This window comes from Meles meles, chromosome 15, assembly GCF_922984935.1.
Source record: "Meles meles chromosome 15, mMelMel3.1 paternal haplotype, whole genome shotgun sequence".
Classification (NCBI taxonomy): Eukaryota; Metazoa; Chordata; class Mammalia; order Carnivora; family Mustelidae; genus Meles; species Meles meles.
The window spans coordinates 50,869,689-50,885,370 of NC_060080.1; the positions used below are offsets into that span (position 1 = coordinate 50,869,689).

At 39.4% G+C, this 15,682-nt stretch overlaps 1 protein-coding gene across 2 annotated transcripts in view; it reads right to left on the bottom strand.

Annotated features, from left to right (window-relative positions):
• ALMS1 (ALMS1 centrosome and basal body associated protein) overlaps positions 1 to 15,682 on the bottom strand; it is a 195,129-nt gene that overhangs the window by 100,512 nt on the left and 78,935 nt on the right. For both annotated transcript variants that reach the window (XM_045979270.1, XM_045979269.1), the window contains exon 11: positions 2,930 to 4,767. In XM_045979270.1, coding sequence (XP_045835226.1) covers positions 2,930 to 4,767 — 1,838 coding nt within the window. The remainder of the gene's footprint in view (positions 1 to 2,929; positions 4,768 to 15,682) is intronic.

Genomic DNA, 15,682 nt, shown 5'->3' on the forward strand with positions numbered 1-15,682 from the left:
GCATAATCTCAATATACTCCTGAGACATCAGGCAAAACTAAGTAAAAACTTTCTCCAAAATAAGTAATTACTTCTCTTCAGTGTCAATGTCATAAAAACAAGGACAGCCACAGATTGGAGGAAATAAAGTAGACATGACAACTGTAACACAAGGTGGAATCTTGGTGGGATCTTGGGTTGGATCTGAAGCAAAAATGTTCAATTGTGGAAAAATCAGGTGAAATTCAAATCCAAATCAGTTTATATTTTAGGTATAATTTTATATGAAGGAAGTTTCTTAGTTTTGGTTAAATGTTTCATAGTTATGATGTTATGGCAAAATGTTAACATAGAGGAATCTCTGGTAAAGGATATATTGGCAACCTCTAAGATATTCCCCCAATGATCTCTGAGTCCTGGTATTTACACTCTTGTGTAACCCCGAATCCTTGAGGAAATAGTGATTCATTTCTACTGAAGAGAAAGTGGCAGAAGAGGTGAGATTCACACAGAAAGTTAGGTTGCAAAGACTATGATGTTTGTGTTGGGTATCCTTCCGTGTTCTGTCACATGCTCACTCTGAGGAACATTTGGCTGTCATATTTGAGCTGCCTTATGGAAGGAAGGGAATGTCTCTGGCCAATAGCCATGTGAACAAGCCTGGAAGCATATCCTCTCAATCAAGCCTTGATATGGGACTACAGCTGCAGGCAATACCCTGTTTGCAACCTTGTAAGAGACCCTGGGCCCAAAGCACCCAGCTAAGCCTCACCCAGATCTCTGACTCATAGAAACTCATATTAATATTGGTTTTAAGCTGCTACATTTTAGAGTAATATGTTACACAGCAATAAATACAAGAAATTTTCCTATTTTTGTAACACCTCTGTAAACTTTTTCACCTCTGTAAACTTAATCTCAAAATTAAAGTTTTAAAATACACACATACTTCACATTTTATTCATATATATACACACACATATGTATATAGATTAGTGTGTGTGTGTGCACGCACACGTGTAGTTTGAATTACTGTTATTTTTTCTAAAGATTTTATTTATTTGAGAGAGCACAAGAGGACAGAGGGTCAGAGAAAAAAGCAGACTCCCTGCTGAGCGGGAAGGTCAATGTGGGGCTCCATCCTGCGACTCCGAGGTCATGACCAAAGCTGACGGGAGATGTTTAACCGACTAAGCCACCCAGGTACCCTTTGAACTACTATGGACTCTGGAGTCAGACAAACCTAGATTCAAATGCCACCTCTTAACACTTAGTAATAGCCAAGCACTGCTATTGGGCCAAACATTAAATTTCTCCAAGTATTAAGATTTTAAAATCCTGATGTTTATATTAAGTATAAAATGATATCTGCATCTACTGTAACAGATGGCATTTAGTACGTTCTAGACAAATGGCATTATTATTAGTTTATATTTATTTATAGTCACCTATTATTTTCTTCTCATTCAAGGAATTCAACTGTAATTCAGTATTATAATACTAAAAGCAGAGACTGACCCTGATTTTCAGGCCCAATCCAATCTAAATCACTAAGTTGTTGCAGAGTTACAAGGGGCCTTCCAGCAGCTTTTCAAGCCTTTCCTCCCACCATCATCCACATATGAGTACCAAAGATATTAAATGACTTGTCCAGGAGGATAGCTAATAGAGGAGCTGAAAGCAGGGTTCAAGATTTGGGGAGACACTACCACGCAGTGAACAACCTCTTGCTTTAAACAGACTGCACTAGAATGCCTATTCTGTTGCTTACAAACAGCAGTATGTGTGGGGGCACCTGGATGGCTCAGTTAGTTGAACATCTGACTCTTGGTTTCGGCTCAGGTCATGATCTCAGGGTGTGAGATTAAGCCCTTGTCATGCTCCACACTTAGCAGGGAGCCTGCTTGGGAGTTTCTCTCCCTCTCCCCCGACCATTCCCACCCTCAAATAAATAAATAAATAAATCTTTAAAAAAAAAAAAAAAGGCCAAAAAACCCCCCGAAACCCAGCATTATGTGAGACCATACTGTCTGCTGACAAAGTAGCAATATCAGTGTCTCGGTTTCCCAGAGAGTAAAAAACCTACCTCATAGGGTTATCATGAGCATTAAATGAGATACATTCAGAAGTCCCTCACTGCCGTGACCACCACACGTGGATGCTGAATAAACCCTTTTTTCCCTTCCTTCTTTACGAGCCCAGGCTCTTCACTACGATATGCTGCCTTCTCAACTACCAGATAGAACGTGAAATGCCCAGGGTATTTCTGTTTAGCTGTATTTTAAAGGATTCAAAATGTAAAACTGAATTAATGACACTCTTAAAATTAGTCTGAATAGTATAAACCTAATGCATTTAGTCCTGACCTGGGTTTCCTTTCCTATAATGCACTGTGAAGTGGAGCATCACATCAGAGAGAACATTATATTGACATGCATTACCGGTGATGTTAGCCTTGATAACTTGACTAAAGTGATGTCTGCCAGGATTCTCTGCTGGAAAGTTACTTTTCATTATAAATACTAAACATTTGAGGAGAATCATGAAATGGAAACCGAGAAGGGAGAGAGAGAGAACATGCACAAACAAGCAAGAGAGTGAGCACATGCACATATCCCAAAGCCTGGTGCTCAGCGTATTTCCAATACAATAAACAATTAGTAAATTGTACGATGGGATGATCAAAGACTCTTCCCAAGGTAATGCGATGTTTTGAAATACTCAATGCCAAGTCTTGTCAAAAGCCCTCTGAAATTATAAATACATTACTTTTAGACATTCTCTTTTACCTAGGCATTTGTCTTGAAAGACTTCTAGAAGAATAGTCAGATACAACCTCCCCTAAGAAAAATTGTACTGCCTTTCCCCCAAGAACTTACATTTAGCTTAAGTATTTAAAACCTTCTATCACAAATTCCATCAGCTTGCTTGTCATCACATTGAGACTCACCGATCTGCAGATACCGGAGTCCCTTCTGGACTGGAATATCCTTCCAAATCTGAAATGTTCACTTGTGTTTGCCTTGAGGTTACTATCTGGCTATTCTGAAAAAGTATGGTTTTCAAGTCCTGGGAAATAGTATCACTATCTGGAAGAGGAGACTGTACAACTTGGAAGTCCGGTGAAGATTTAGGTCCTAGAAAACCTAAAGATTGTTGATTCTGTGCTACAGGTTTACTGGTCAATAATTTGGAGGTTGGTTCCAATGATCTTGAAGATATAGCTTGTAGGTCAGAATTAAACTCACTATTCATCCTTGTTTTAGAAGCAGGATCCAATGAGTGAAATCTTTTATCTAAGGTTCCACTATCCAACTTGGAAGAAGTCTTGGGATAAAGAGTTATACGAACACAAGAAAGTGCTTTTCTATTTGAGGGTGGAGTAGATGCAGATGTTACTAATGTACACTGATTTGGGGCTGACTGAGACACCACATTATCGAAGTTGGCTTCAACATTTATCATACTGGAAATGTATGATTTAAACTTAGGCTGGTTATTCTTTTCTACTATATAATCCTGACCTTGAGGAAGAGGGGAATGGTATTTTCCCATGTGATCTGGGGTTTTGCTTTGTTCAAAGAGCTGACGTTGTTCAAGAAAAATGGAAGAAGGAATGTCTGAAGCTATATAATCCTGACTTTGAGGAAAGGGACAGTGGTTTTCTCTCATTTGATGATCTAAATGTGGGGTTTTGCTTTGTTCAAAGAGTTCTCGTTTTTCAAGAAAAATGCGACAAGGAAGGTTTGGAGCTACGTAATCCTGATGTTGAGGAGGGGGAGAATGGTGTTTTCTCACATGGTGATCTGCATGTGAGGCTTTGCTTGGTTCAAAGAGCTCTCGTTGTTCAAGAATAATGTGCGAAGCAATATCTGGAGTTATAGTTACATTCTTCTCTTTTACTCCTAGTGTGGAACTTGGTCTGCTCATTCTAATGAAGGTATGGTTATCAGAAAAATGAACTTCCTTGACATTGCTATCCTTTTCACTGGTACTGGGTTCAGAATCACTGCCTTTAAAATCTGATCTTTCTAAGAGTTTTTCTTCTTGCTGAGAATGTTCAACAGAAAGTTTTTGGCTTTGCCTACCACTTTCTGCTAAGATAGTCACAGCTTTATCTGGTGAATGACTAACAATTTTAAATGACGAAGGGGAAAAGGTTCTCTGTTCTAGATCTCTGGGAGGATTTTGCTCTTCAGTGAAATGAGAATTAAATACCCCCACAGATGCTCCAGTACACTGGCTACCTTCAGTAACACCAACCTTAAAAACAGAGGAATCTGAAAAGCATTTAGAATGTCGGTGAGATGCAAAAGTGATGGAAGTAGTAAACTTTTTCAAGGGTTCTGGGGGCAGCATTTGTGATGAAGAATGACAATCCATTTCTTCAGATGGCACACAAGCAGGTTCTACTAATTCTGACAGCCAAGGGTCTATCTTTTCATGGAATGGCATTCGAAGACCCTGGCTAATTCTGAAGTCATCAGCTGTAAAGTTTTGAAATGGGGAATGACTTCGTAACTGCAAGGAATTCCAAACTTTGAAATGGGGGTTACTCTGGTCTAGTGATTTGGAAAGGTCGATGTGTCTGGTTCTCCATGATGATGGACTCCGTTGTCCTCTGATTATTTCTGAGGGGTCAGCAGATCTGAAAACACAAGGGTGACTATCCAATTGTGGTTGTTCAGCAGTTAGAGTCCTGAAACATCCTTTTTCATGGCTCTCAATAATAATGTGACTACATACAGCTTCTGGCTTGCATCCTATTCCCCGTGGACTCCGTACACCCTAGAAGATATAAACAAGTTCTTACTTGTAGTCCGAATAGTTACAGAAAAAAAATAGTTACAGAAAAATCCAGGCTAAGATTTGACCACAAAGGTCCTATTGATCTATTACAATAAAATAGGTAAGAACATAACAAAAAGGACAGTAAACTATAGGATAAAATGACTCATGATAACTAAGACCACATTGTTAATTTCTTCTAAAAATGTCTCAGTAGGGATACCTGGGTGGCTCAGTGGGTTAAGCCTCTACCTTCAGCTCCGGTCATGATCTCAAGCCCCACATCGGGCTCTCTGCTCAGCAGGGAGCCTACTTCCCCCTCTCCCTCTGTCTGCCTCTACCTACTTGTGATCTCTCTCTGTGTCAAATAAATAAATAAAATCTTAAAAAAAATTTTTTTTAATGTTTCACTAAACTAACAAAAGTAAAGACTACTTTGGTCCCCCAGTATTCTCACCTTTTTGCTTTTAGTAACAGAGGTCCCTTACCCCAACTTTTGCTGGTCACATGGCCACAAAACTGGAGACCTTTCCAGGTTCCTTTACCTAGGTATGACCGTTATGATTAGGTTTAGGCCAATGGTATATGAGCAAAAGCAGTAAGTATAACTTCTGCTTCCTGTCCTTAGAAAATCAAATTCTTGACCTCCATGTTCCCCTACTACCACCATCATTACCATCACCATTACTCTTGCCAGCTAAAAATGGTAATATCTAGAACAATCTCAAAAGCCATGTGTGCAAATGGCTTACCTGGAAAGTCTGCTTGGGTCTTTGGATACCTTTAAGGAACAGAGCTCCTCTTCCTATCCTAGACTACTATAAAAAAGGAAAATAAAATTCTACCATATGTGAGCCATTGCATTTGGGGGTCTCCTTGTTACAGAAGCTTGGTCTATACCCTAATATTATACCAATAAGAATAAGGAAAGGACTATTTCTAAAAATAGGAAAAAGAATGAGTACTTCTTTCTGGGGGTACTGGATCAGAACCTAAAGCTACCATAAAGATAAAACTTCATCACCCCACTCCCTATATGCCTCCATGCTTTCTTTCTAAGATTTTATTTATTTATTTGAGAGAGAAAGCGAACACAAGTAGGCAGAGCAGCAGGCGGAGAGAGGGGGAAGCAGGCTTCCTGCTGAGCAGAAGGCCTGATTCAGGGCTTGATCCCAGGACCCTGAGATCATAACCAGAACCAAAGTTATTAACACACTGAGCCACCCAGGCGCCCATCCTTCATGGTTCCTAAAGAGAAGTTGACCTTTAATCTTACTGAAGATCACTTTGTAAGTGATGATATACTTCTTTACTGCTGCTTAAAAGACTTCCTGTCTTTGGTTTTTGACAGTTTGACTATAATGAGTCTCAGTGAAGAACTCTTTATTGATTCTGCTTAGAGTTCATTAAGCTTTTTAGATGTATAGATATATAATTTCCATCAAATTTGGGAGTTCTCAATAGCTTCTTCATCAAATATTGCCTCTGCTTCCTTTCTCTTTTTTCTCTCTCCTCCCAGGATTTTCATTATTACACATGTTGGTATACTTGATGGTATCTCATGGCTGTTTTTTGGTTTTGTTTCTGGTGGAAAAAGGTGGTTTTATTAAAGCACAGAGACAGTACCTGTGGGCAGGAAGAAGTGCACTGGGGTTGTGAGGAGCAATTGATTATATCTCATGGCTCTGTTAATTGTTCTTCATTCTTTTCTCTTTTTGGGCCTCAGACTTTATAATCTCAATTATCTTCAAGTTTATGGATTCTTTGCTCTGCCTACTCAAATCTGCTACTGAAACCTTCAACTGGATTTCTTTTATTGTGTTATGTTAGTCACCATACATCTTTAGTATTTGATGTAGTATTTCAAGATTCATGTTTATGTATAACACCCAGTCCTCCATGCAATATGTGCCCTTTTTAATACCCATCACCAGGCTCCCCATCCCCCTCCCCTCTAAAACCCTCAGTTTGTTCAAGTGGATTTCTATCCCGTTTTCTGATGTCTCTACTTGATGAAACCTCCTTTTTTTTGTTTTCTTTAGTTTTTTTAAATCATGGCTTTTTTCAGCTCTTTGAGCGTAATTAAGAGAGTTGACTTAAAATCTTTTTCTAACAAGTATAATTCCTGTGCTTCCTCAGACACAGTTTTTATTACGTTTTTCCCTGAAAACGGCCACTTTGTTTAACTATTTCATCATTTGTTAAAAATGGACATGGCAACTCTGGATATCGGATTCTCCTCCCTACCTAGGGTTTATTTTTACTTGTTATAGATTGTTGTTGTTTGTTGGATACTTCTCTAAATTACTTTTGTGGGGGCGCCTGGGTGGCTCAGTGGATTAAGCCGCTGCCTTCGGCTCAGGTCATGATCTCAGGGTCCTGGGATCGAGCCCCGCGTCGGACTCTCTGCTCCGCGGGGAGCCTGCTTCCTCCTCTCTCTCTGCCTGTCTCTCTGCCTACTTGTGATCTCTCTCTCTGTCAAATAAATAAATAAAATCTTTAAATTACTTTTGTGAAAGGTCTGTATTCTTTTTTGTGTGTAGCACTGAAGTCTATATGTGCTTAGCTTAATAATCAGTTGGTTTGAGTTTCCTTAAAACGTGCAGCCAAAAAGAAAAAAAGGAAAAGGAAAGGTAAGGAAAGGTACAAGGTGGGTAGAGGAGAATAAAAAAAACAAACCTCTACCAGTCTTTTCTGGTTTTCTCCAAGTTAGGGTACTTCCTCACTACTTAGCCATATTATTTAAACACTGCTTCACATTCCACTTCTCACTTGTGCAACACAAAGCCTGAAAGGTTAGCCAAAGTGAAGTTCGGGGTCTTCTCAGGCCTTTCTGAGAATAAGTCCAGCCCTGGGCATATACTTGGCCTTCTCAATTCCCCCATATAATTAGGAGCCTTTGAAAGTCCTTTCCCCGCAAGTATTCCCCTTTCTCAACTGCTTCCTTCTCAAGCTCTTCAATGTGCTTACTGTTTATCCTGATATCCCTGGCTGCTTTAGCCGATACTTTGGCCATTAAATATTTTCAACAAATACTGGCAGGGAAACTGCCCCAGCCCTGAGAAAACTTTCTTAGCCCCTTCTGGGAGCTGCCAGACAGGTTAAAACACTTTAAAACAATTTGTTAAGAAAAAGGTTTGCATTGTGTCCTTCATCAACACTAACCTATACCAGAAGTGTGATCTGTCATCTTCAAAGTTACAATAAATTGAGGGATGGCAGGCGGGCAATTTAAGGTGTCACACCACTCATTCACTGTAGTGCAGCATCTTTTTACTTCAGTAATGGTTCTTGGTTTACTTCTAAAGTTCTGACTAGAGTCCAGAGTTTTACGAAAGCTGATTCTGACAGATTTGCTAGCCTGTTAGACTTTTTGTGTGGGAATGGAGCCCTAGAGTTCACCATTTTTGGTAACATCAGTCACAATGTTTTATATGGATAAAAAAGTATATGACCTTTGATTATACTAACTGCTAATTTCAATACATAGTCTTTATTACATTGAGACATTGTTATTCTACTCTAATTTAAAGAAGTATTTCAACTGGGAACAGATTTTTTTTTTTTTTTTTTTTTTACTTTTACTCCCAAATACCTATTTGGAGACTACTGAAATAACTGTGGTTTTCCTACTAATGTAAAATGTAGATTTATAAATTAGCTATTACTGCTTTGCTAGATCAAGCCCTACTTGCTTGATATATGTTTTTTCCAAAAATCTGATACTCAGTACCAAATATTAATACTTATTTTGAACATTTTTGCATCTATATTTGTCACAAGATTTTTAAGATATACATGTTTTATTGTGGTAAAAACACTTAATATGAGATGTGCCCTCTTGACAAAGGTCCATTCATTTTTTAAGTGTGCAATAAAGTATTGTTAACTATAGGCACCATGTTGTGAATCAGATCTCTAGAACTTGCTCATCTAGCATAATTGAAACGATATACCAGTTGAACAGCAATTCCCCATTGCCTCTGCCCCACAGCCCTGGCAATTACCTTTCTACTCTTCCCATGAGTTCAACTATTTTAGAAATCCTATGTAAGTAGAATCATAAACCTGTTCTTCTTTGGAGAAATGTCTATCAAGGCCTTTGCCATTTTTTAAAAAATCAGGTTTAGTTTTGCTATTATGGTGTAGTTATTTTTATGGTGTATTATGGTGTACACACACTAAAACTAATGGGATGTAGCAAAAGCAGTACCAAGAGAGAAACTTGTAGTTATAAATGCCTACATTAAAAAAAAAATAAGATACCTAATAAAGAACGTAATTTGTACCTCAACGAACTAGAAAAAAAAAAGCCCAAAGTTAGCAGAAGGATAAAACTAATATATAGTGGGAAAAAGACAGTCTCTTCAATAAATGGTGCTGGGAAAATTGGACAGTTATATGTAGAAGAATGAAACTCAACCATTCTCTTACACTGTACACAAAGATAAACTGGAAATGGATAAAAGACCTCAACGTGAGACAGGAATCCATCAGAATCCCAGAGGAGAACATAGGCAGTAACCTCTTCGATATCAACCACAGCAACTTCTTTCAAGATATGTCTCCAAAGGCAAAAGAAACAAAAGCAAAATGAACTTTTGGGACTTCATCAAGATCAAAACTTCTGCACAGCAAAGGAAACAGTCAACAAAACAAAGAGGCAACCCACAGAATGAGAGAAGATATTTGCAAATGATAGTACAGACAAAAGGCTAATATCCAAGATCTATAAAGAACTCCTCAAACTCAACACACACAAAACAGATAATCTAATCATGTCAAAAAATGGGCAGAAGACATGAACAGACACTTCTCCAATTAAGACATACAAATGGCTATCAGACACATGAAAAGATGTTCATCATCACTAGCCCTCAGGAATATTCAAATTAAAACCACATTAAGATACCACCTTACACCAGTTAGAATGGCCAAAATTAGCAAGAAAGAAAACAACATGTGTTGGAGAGGATGTAGAGAACAGGGAACCCTCTTACACTGTTGGTGGGAATGCAAGTTGGTACAGCCACTTTGGAGAACAGTGTGGAGATTCCTTAAGAAATTAAAAATAGGGAGGAGTCAAGATGGCGGAGAAGTAGCAGCCTGAGACTACATCAGGTAACAGGAGATCAGCTCGATAGCTTATCTAAACATAGCAAACACCTACAAATCCAACGGGAGAGCGAAGAGAAGAAGAACAGCAACTCTAGAAACAGAAAATCAACCACTTTCTGAAAGGTAGGACTGGCGGAGAAGTGAATCTAAAACAACGGGAAGATAGACCGCGGGGGGAGGGGCCGGCTCCCGGCAAGCGGCGGAGGAACGGAGCACAAAATCAGGACTTTTAAAAGTCTGTTCCACTGAGGGACATTGCTCCAGGGGCTAAACCGGGGTGAAGCCCACGCGGGGCCAGCGTGGCCCCAGGCCCCGCAAGGTCACAGAAGGATCGGGGGTGTCAGAGTGTCGGAGAGCTTGCAGGTATTAGAACGGAGAAGCCGGCTGGAGAGACAGAGCCGAGGACTAAACTCTCAGCTCGGGGTTACCTTGAACTGGTCGCGGGCTGGGTGAGCTCGGAGCGCGGCTAGAGGCTGGGGATACGGGAGTGATTGGGTGCTGTCCTCTGGGGGCGCACTGAGGAGTGGGGCCCCAGGCTCTCGGCTCCTCCGGGCCGGAGACTGGGAGGCCGCCATTTTCATTCCCGTCCTCCGGAACTCTACGGAAAGCGTTCAGGGAACAGAAGCTCCCAAAAGCGAACCCGAGCCGATTACTTAGTCCGGCCGCCGGTAAGGGCGGTGCAATCCCGCCTCGGGCAAAGACACTTGAGAGTCACTACAACAGGCCCCTCCCCCAGAAGATCAACAAAATATCCAGCCAGGACGAAGTTCATCTGTCAAGGAGAAAGCAGATTCGATTCCTAAGACAGCAGAGCAATTCCAGAGGAGGAGAAAGCAAAGCACGGAACTCATGGCTTTCTCCCCATGATTCTTTAGTCTTGCGGCTACTTCAATTTTTTTTTCTTTTTTCAATTTTTTATTTTTTTTTTCAATTTTTTTTTCTTTTTTCTTTTTTCTTCTTCTGCTAAATTTTTTTAAAAACTTTTACCCTTTTCTTTTTTAACGTTTTTTGACTAGTTCATCTAAATATATATATTTTTTCTTTCTTTTTTATATTTTTTTATTTGTTTTATTTTTTAAATTTTTTTCTTTTTTTTTTTTTCTTTTTTTTCAGAACCTGTTTTTTATCCCCTTCCCCCCCCCCCACAATTTGGGGTCTCTTCTGATTTGGTTACAGCGCATTTTTCCGGGGTCTTTGCCACCCTATTAGTAGTTTATTTGCTCCTTCATATCCTCTTATCTGGACAAAATGACAAGGCGGAAAAAATCACCACAAACAAAAGAACAAGAGACAGTACCGAAGGCTAGGGACCTAATCAACACAGACATTGGTACTATGTCAGATCAAGAGTTCAGAATGACGATTCTGAACATTCTAGCCGGGCTCGAAAAAGGCATGGAAGATATTAGAGAAACCCTCTCTGGAGATATTAAAGCCCTTTCTGGAGAAATTAAAGAACTAAAGTCTAACCAAGTTGAAATCAAAAAAGCTATTAATGAGGTGCAATCAAAAATGGAGGCTCTCACTGCTAGGATCAATGAGGCAGAAGAAAGAATTAGTGATATAGAAGACCAAATGACAGAGAATAAGGAAGCCGAGCAAAAGAGGGACAAACAGCTACTGGACCATGAGGGGAGAATTCGAGAGATAAGTGACACCATAAGACGAAACAACATTAGAATAATTGGGATTCCAGAAGAAGAAGAAACAGAGAGGGGAGCAGAGGGTCTATTGGAGAGAATCATTGGAGAGAATTTCCCTAATATGGCAAAGGGAACAAGCATTAAAATCCAGGAGATGCAGAGAACCCCCCTCAAAGTCAACAAGAATAGGTCCACACCCCGTCACCTAATAGTAAAATTTACAAGTCTTAGTGACAAAGAGAAAATCCTGAAAGCAGCCCGAGAAAAGAAATCAGTAACATACAATGGTAAAAATATTAGATTGGCGGCAGACTTATCCACAGAGACCTGGCAGGCCAGAAAGAGCTGGCATGATATATTCAGAGCACTCAACGAGAAAAACATGCAGCCAAGAATACTCTATCCAGCTAGGCTATCATTGAAAATAGAAGGAGAGATCAAAAGCTTCCAGGACAAACAAAAACTGAAAGAATTTGCAAACACCAAACCAGCTCTCCAGGAAATATTGAAAGGGGTCCTCTAAGCAAAGAGAGAGCCTAAAAGTAGTAGATCAGAAAGGTACAGAGACAATATACAGTAACAGTCACCTTACAGGCTAATAATGGCACTAAATTCATATCTCTCAATAGTTACCCTGAATGTTAATGGGCTAAATGCCCCAATCAAAAGACACAGGGTATCAGAATGGATAAAAAAACAAAACCCATCAGTATGTTGCCTACAAGAAACTCATTTTAGACGTGAAGACACCTCCAGATTTAAAGTGAGGGGGTGGAAAACAATTTACCATGCTAATGGGCATCAGAAGAAAGCTGGGGTGGCAATCCTTATATCAGATCAATTAGATTTTAAGCCAAAGACTATAATAAGAGATGAGGAAGGACACTATATCCTACTCAAAGGGTCTGTCCAACAAGAAGATCTAACAATTTTAAATATCTATGCCCCTAACGTGGGAGCAGCCAACTATATCAACCAATTAATAACAAAATCAAAGAAACACATCAATAATAATACAATAATAGTAGGGGACTTTAACACTCCCCTCACTGAAATGGACAGATCATCCAAGCAAAAGATCAACAAGGAAATAAAGGCCTTAAATGACACACTGGACCAGATGGACATCACAGATATATTCAGAACATTTCATCCCAAAGCAACAGAATACACATTCTTCTCTAGTGCACATGGAACCTTCTCCAGAATAGATCACATCCTGGGTCACAAATCAGGTCTCAACCGGTATCAAAAGATTAGGATTATTCCCTGCATATTTTCAGACCACAATGCTCTGAAGCTAGAACTCAATCACAAGACGAAAGCTGGAAAGAACCCAAATACATGGAGACTAAACAGCATCCTTCTAAAGAATGAATGGGTCAACCAGGAAATTAAAGAAGAATTGAAAAAATTCATGGAAACAAATGATAATGAAAACACAACAGTTCAAAATCTGTGGGACACAGCAAAGGCAGTCCTGAGAGGAAAATATATAGCGGTACAAGCCTTTCTCAAGAAACAAGAAAGGTCTCAAGTACACAACCTAACCCTACACGTAAAGGAGCTGGAGAAAGAACAAGAAAGAAACCCTAAACCCAGCAGGAGAAGAGAAATCATAAAGATCAGAGCAGAAATCAACGAAATAGAAACCAAAAAAACAATAGAAAAAATCAATGAAACTAGGAGCTGGTTCTTTGAAAGAATCAATAGGATTGATAAACCCCTGGCCAGACTCATCAAAAAGAAAAGAGAAAGGACCCAAATCAATAAAATCATGAATGAAAGAGGAGAGATCACAACTAACACCAAAGAAATACAGACAATTATAAGAACATACTATGAGCAACTCTACGCCAACAAATTGGACAATCTGGAAGAAATGGATGCATTCCTAGAGACATATAAACTACCACAACTGAACCAGGAAGAAATAGAAAACCTGAACAGGCCCATAACCAGTAAGGAGATTGAAACAGTCATCAAAAATCTCCAAACAAACAAAAGCCCAGGGCCAGACGGCTTCCCAGGGGAATTCTACCAAACATTTAAAGAAGAACTCATTCCTATTCTCCTGAAACTGTTCCAAAAAATAGAAATGGAAGGAAAACTTCCAAACTCATTCTATGAGGCCAGCATCACCTTGATCCCAAAACCAGACAAGGATCCCACCAAAAAAGAGAACTACAGACCAATATCCTTGATGAACACAGACGCAAAAATTCTCGCCAAAATACTAGCCAATAGGATTCAACAGTACATTAAAAGGATTATTCACCACGATCAAGTGGGATTTATTCCAGGGCTGCAGGGTTGGTTCAACATCCGCAAATCAATCAATGTGATACAACACATTAATAAAAGAAAGAACAAGAACCATATGATACTCTCAATAGATGCTGAAAAAGCATTTGACAAAGTACAGCATCCCTTCCTGATCAAAACTCTTCAAAGTGTAGGGATAGAGGGCATATACCTCAATATTATCAAAGCCATCTATGAAAAACCCACCGCAAATATCATTCTCAATGGAGAAAAACTGAAAGCTTTTCCATTAAGGTCAGGAACACGGCAGGGATGTCCATTATCACCACTGCTATTCAACATAGTATTAGAAGTCCTAGCCTCAGCAATCAGACAACAAAAAGAAATTAAAGGCATCCAAATTGGTAAAAAAGAAGTCAAACTATCACTCTTCGCAGATGATATGATACTATATGTGGAAAACCCAAAAGACTCCACTCCAAAACTGCTAGAACTTGTACAGGAATTCAGTAAAGTGTCAGGATATAAAATCAATGCACAGAAATCAGTTGCATTTCTGTACACCAACAACAAGACTGAAGAAAGAGAAATTAAGGAGTCAATCCCATTCACAATTGTACCCAAAACTATAAGATACCTAGGAATAAACCTAACCAAAGAGACTAAGAATCTATACACAGAAAATTATAAAGTACTCATGAAAGAAATTGAGAAAGACACAAAAAAATGGAAAAATGTTCCATGCTCCTGGATTGGAAGAATAAATATTGTGAAAATGTCTATGCTACCTAAAGCAATCTACACATTTAATGCAATCCCTATCAAAATACCATCCATTTTTTTCAAAGAAATGGAACAAATAATCCTAAAATTTATATGGAACCAGAAAAGACCTCAAATAGCCAAAGGAATATTGAAGAACAAAGTCAAAGTTGGTGGCATCACAATTCCGGACTTCAAGCTCTATTACAAAGCTGTCATCATCAAGACAGCATGGTACTGGCACAAAAACAGACACATAGACCAGTGGAACAGAATAGAGAGCCCAAAAATCGACCCTCAACTCTATGGTCAACTAATCTTCGACAAAGCAGGAAAGAATGTCCAATGGAAAAAAGACAGCCTCTTCAATAAATGGTGCTGGGAAAATTGGACAGCCACATGCAGAAAAATGAAATTGGACCACTTCCTTACACCACACACGAAAATAGACTCCAAATGGATGAAGGACCTCAATGTGAGAAAGGAATCCATCAAAATCCTTGAGGAGAATGCAGGCGGCAACCTCTTCGACCTCAGCCGCAGCAACATCTTCCTAGGAACAACGGCAAAGGCAAGGGAAGCAAGGGCGAAAATGAACTATTGGGATTTCATCAAGATCAAAAGCTTTTGCACAGCAAAGGAAACAGTTAACAAAACCAAAAGACAGCTGACAGAATGGGAGAAGATATTTGCAAACGACATATCAGATAAAGGGCTAGTATCCAAAATCTATAAGGAACTTAGCAAACTCAACACCCAAAGAACAAACAATCCAATCAAGAAATGGGCAGAGGACATGAACAGACATTTCTGCAAAGAAGACATCCAGATGGCCAACAGACACATGAAAAAGTGCTCCACGTCACTCGGCATCAGGGAAATACAAATCAAAACCACAATGAGATATCACCTCACACCAGTCAGAATGGCTAAAATTAACAAGTCAGGAAATGACAGATGCTGGAGAGGATGTGGAGAAAGGGGAACCCTCCTCCACTGTTGGTGGGAATGCAAGCTGGTCCAACCACTCTGGAAAACAGCATGGAGGTTCCTCAAAATGTTGAAAATAGAACTACCCTATGACCCAGCAATTGCACTACTGGGTATTTACCCTAAAGATACAAACA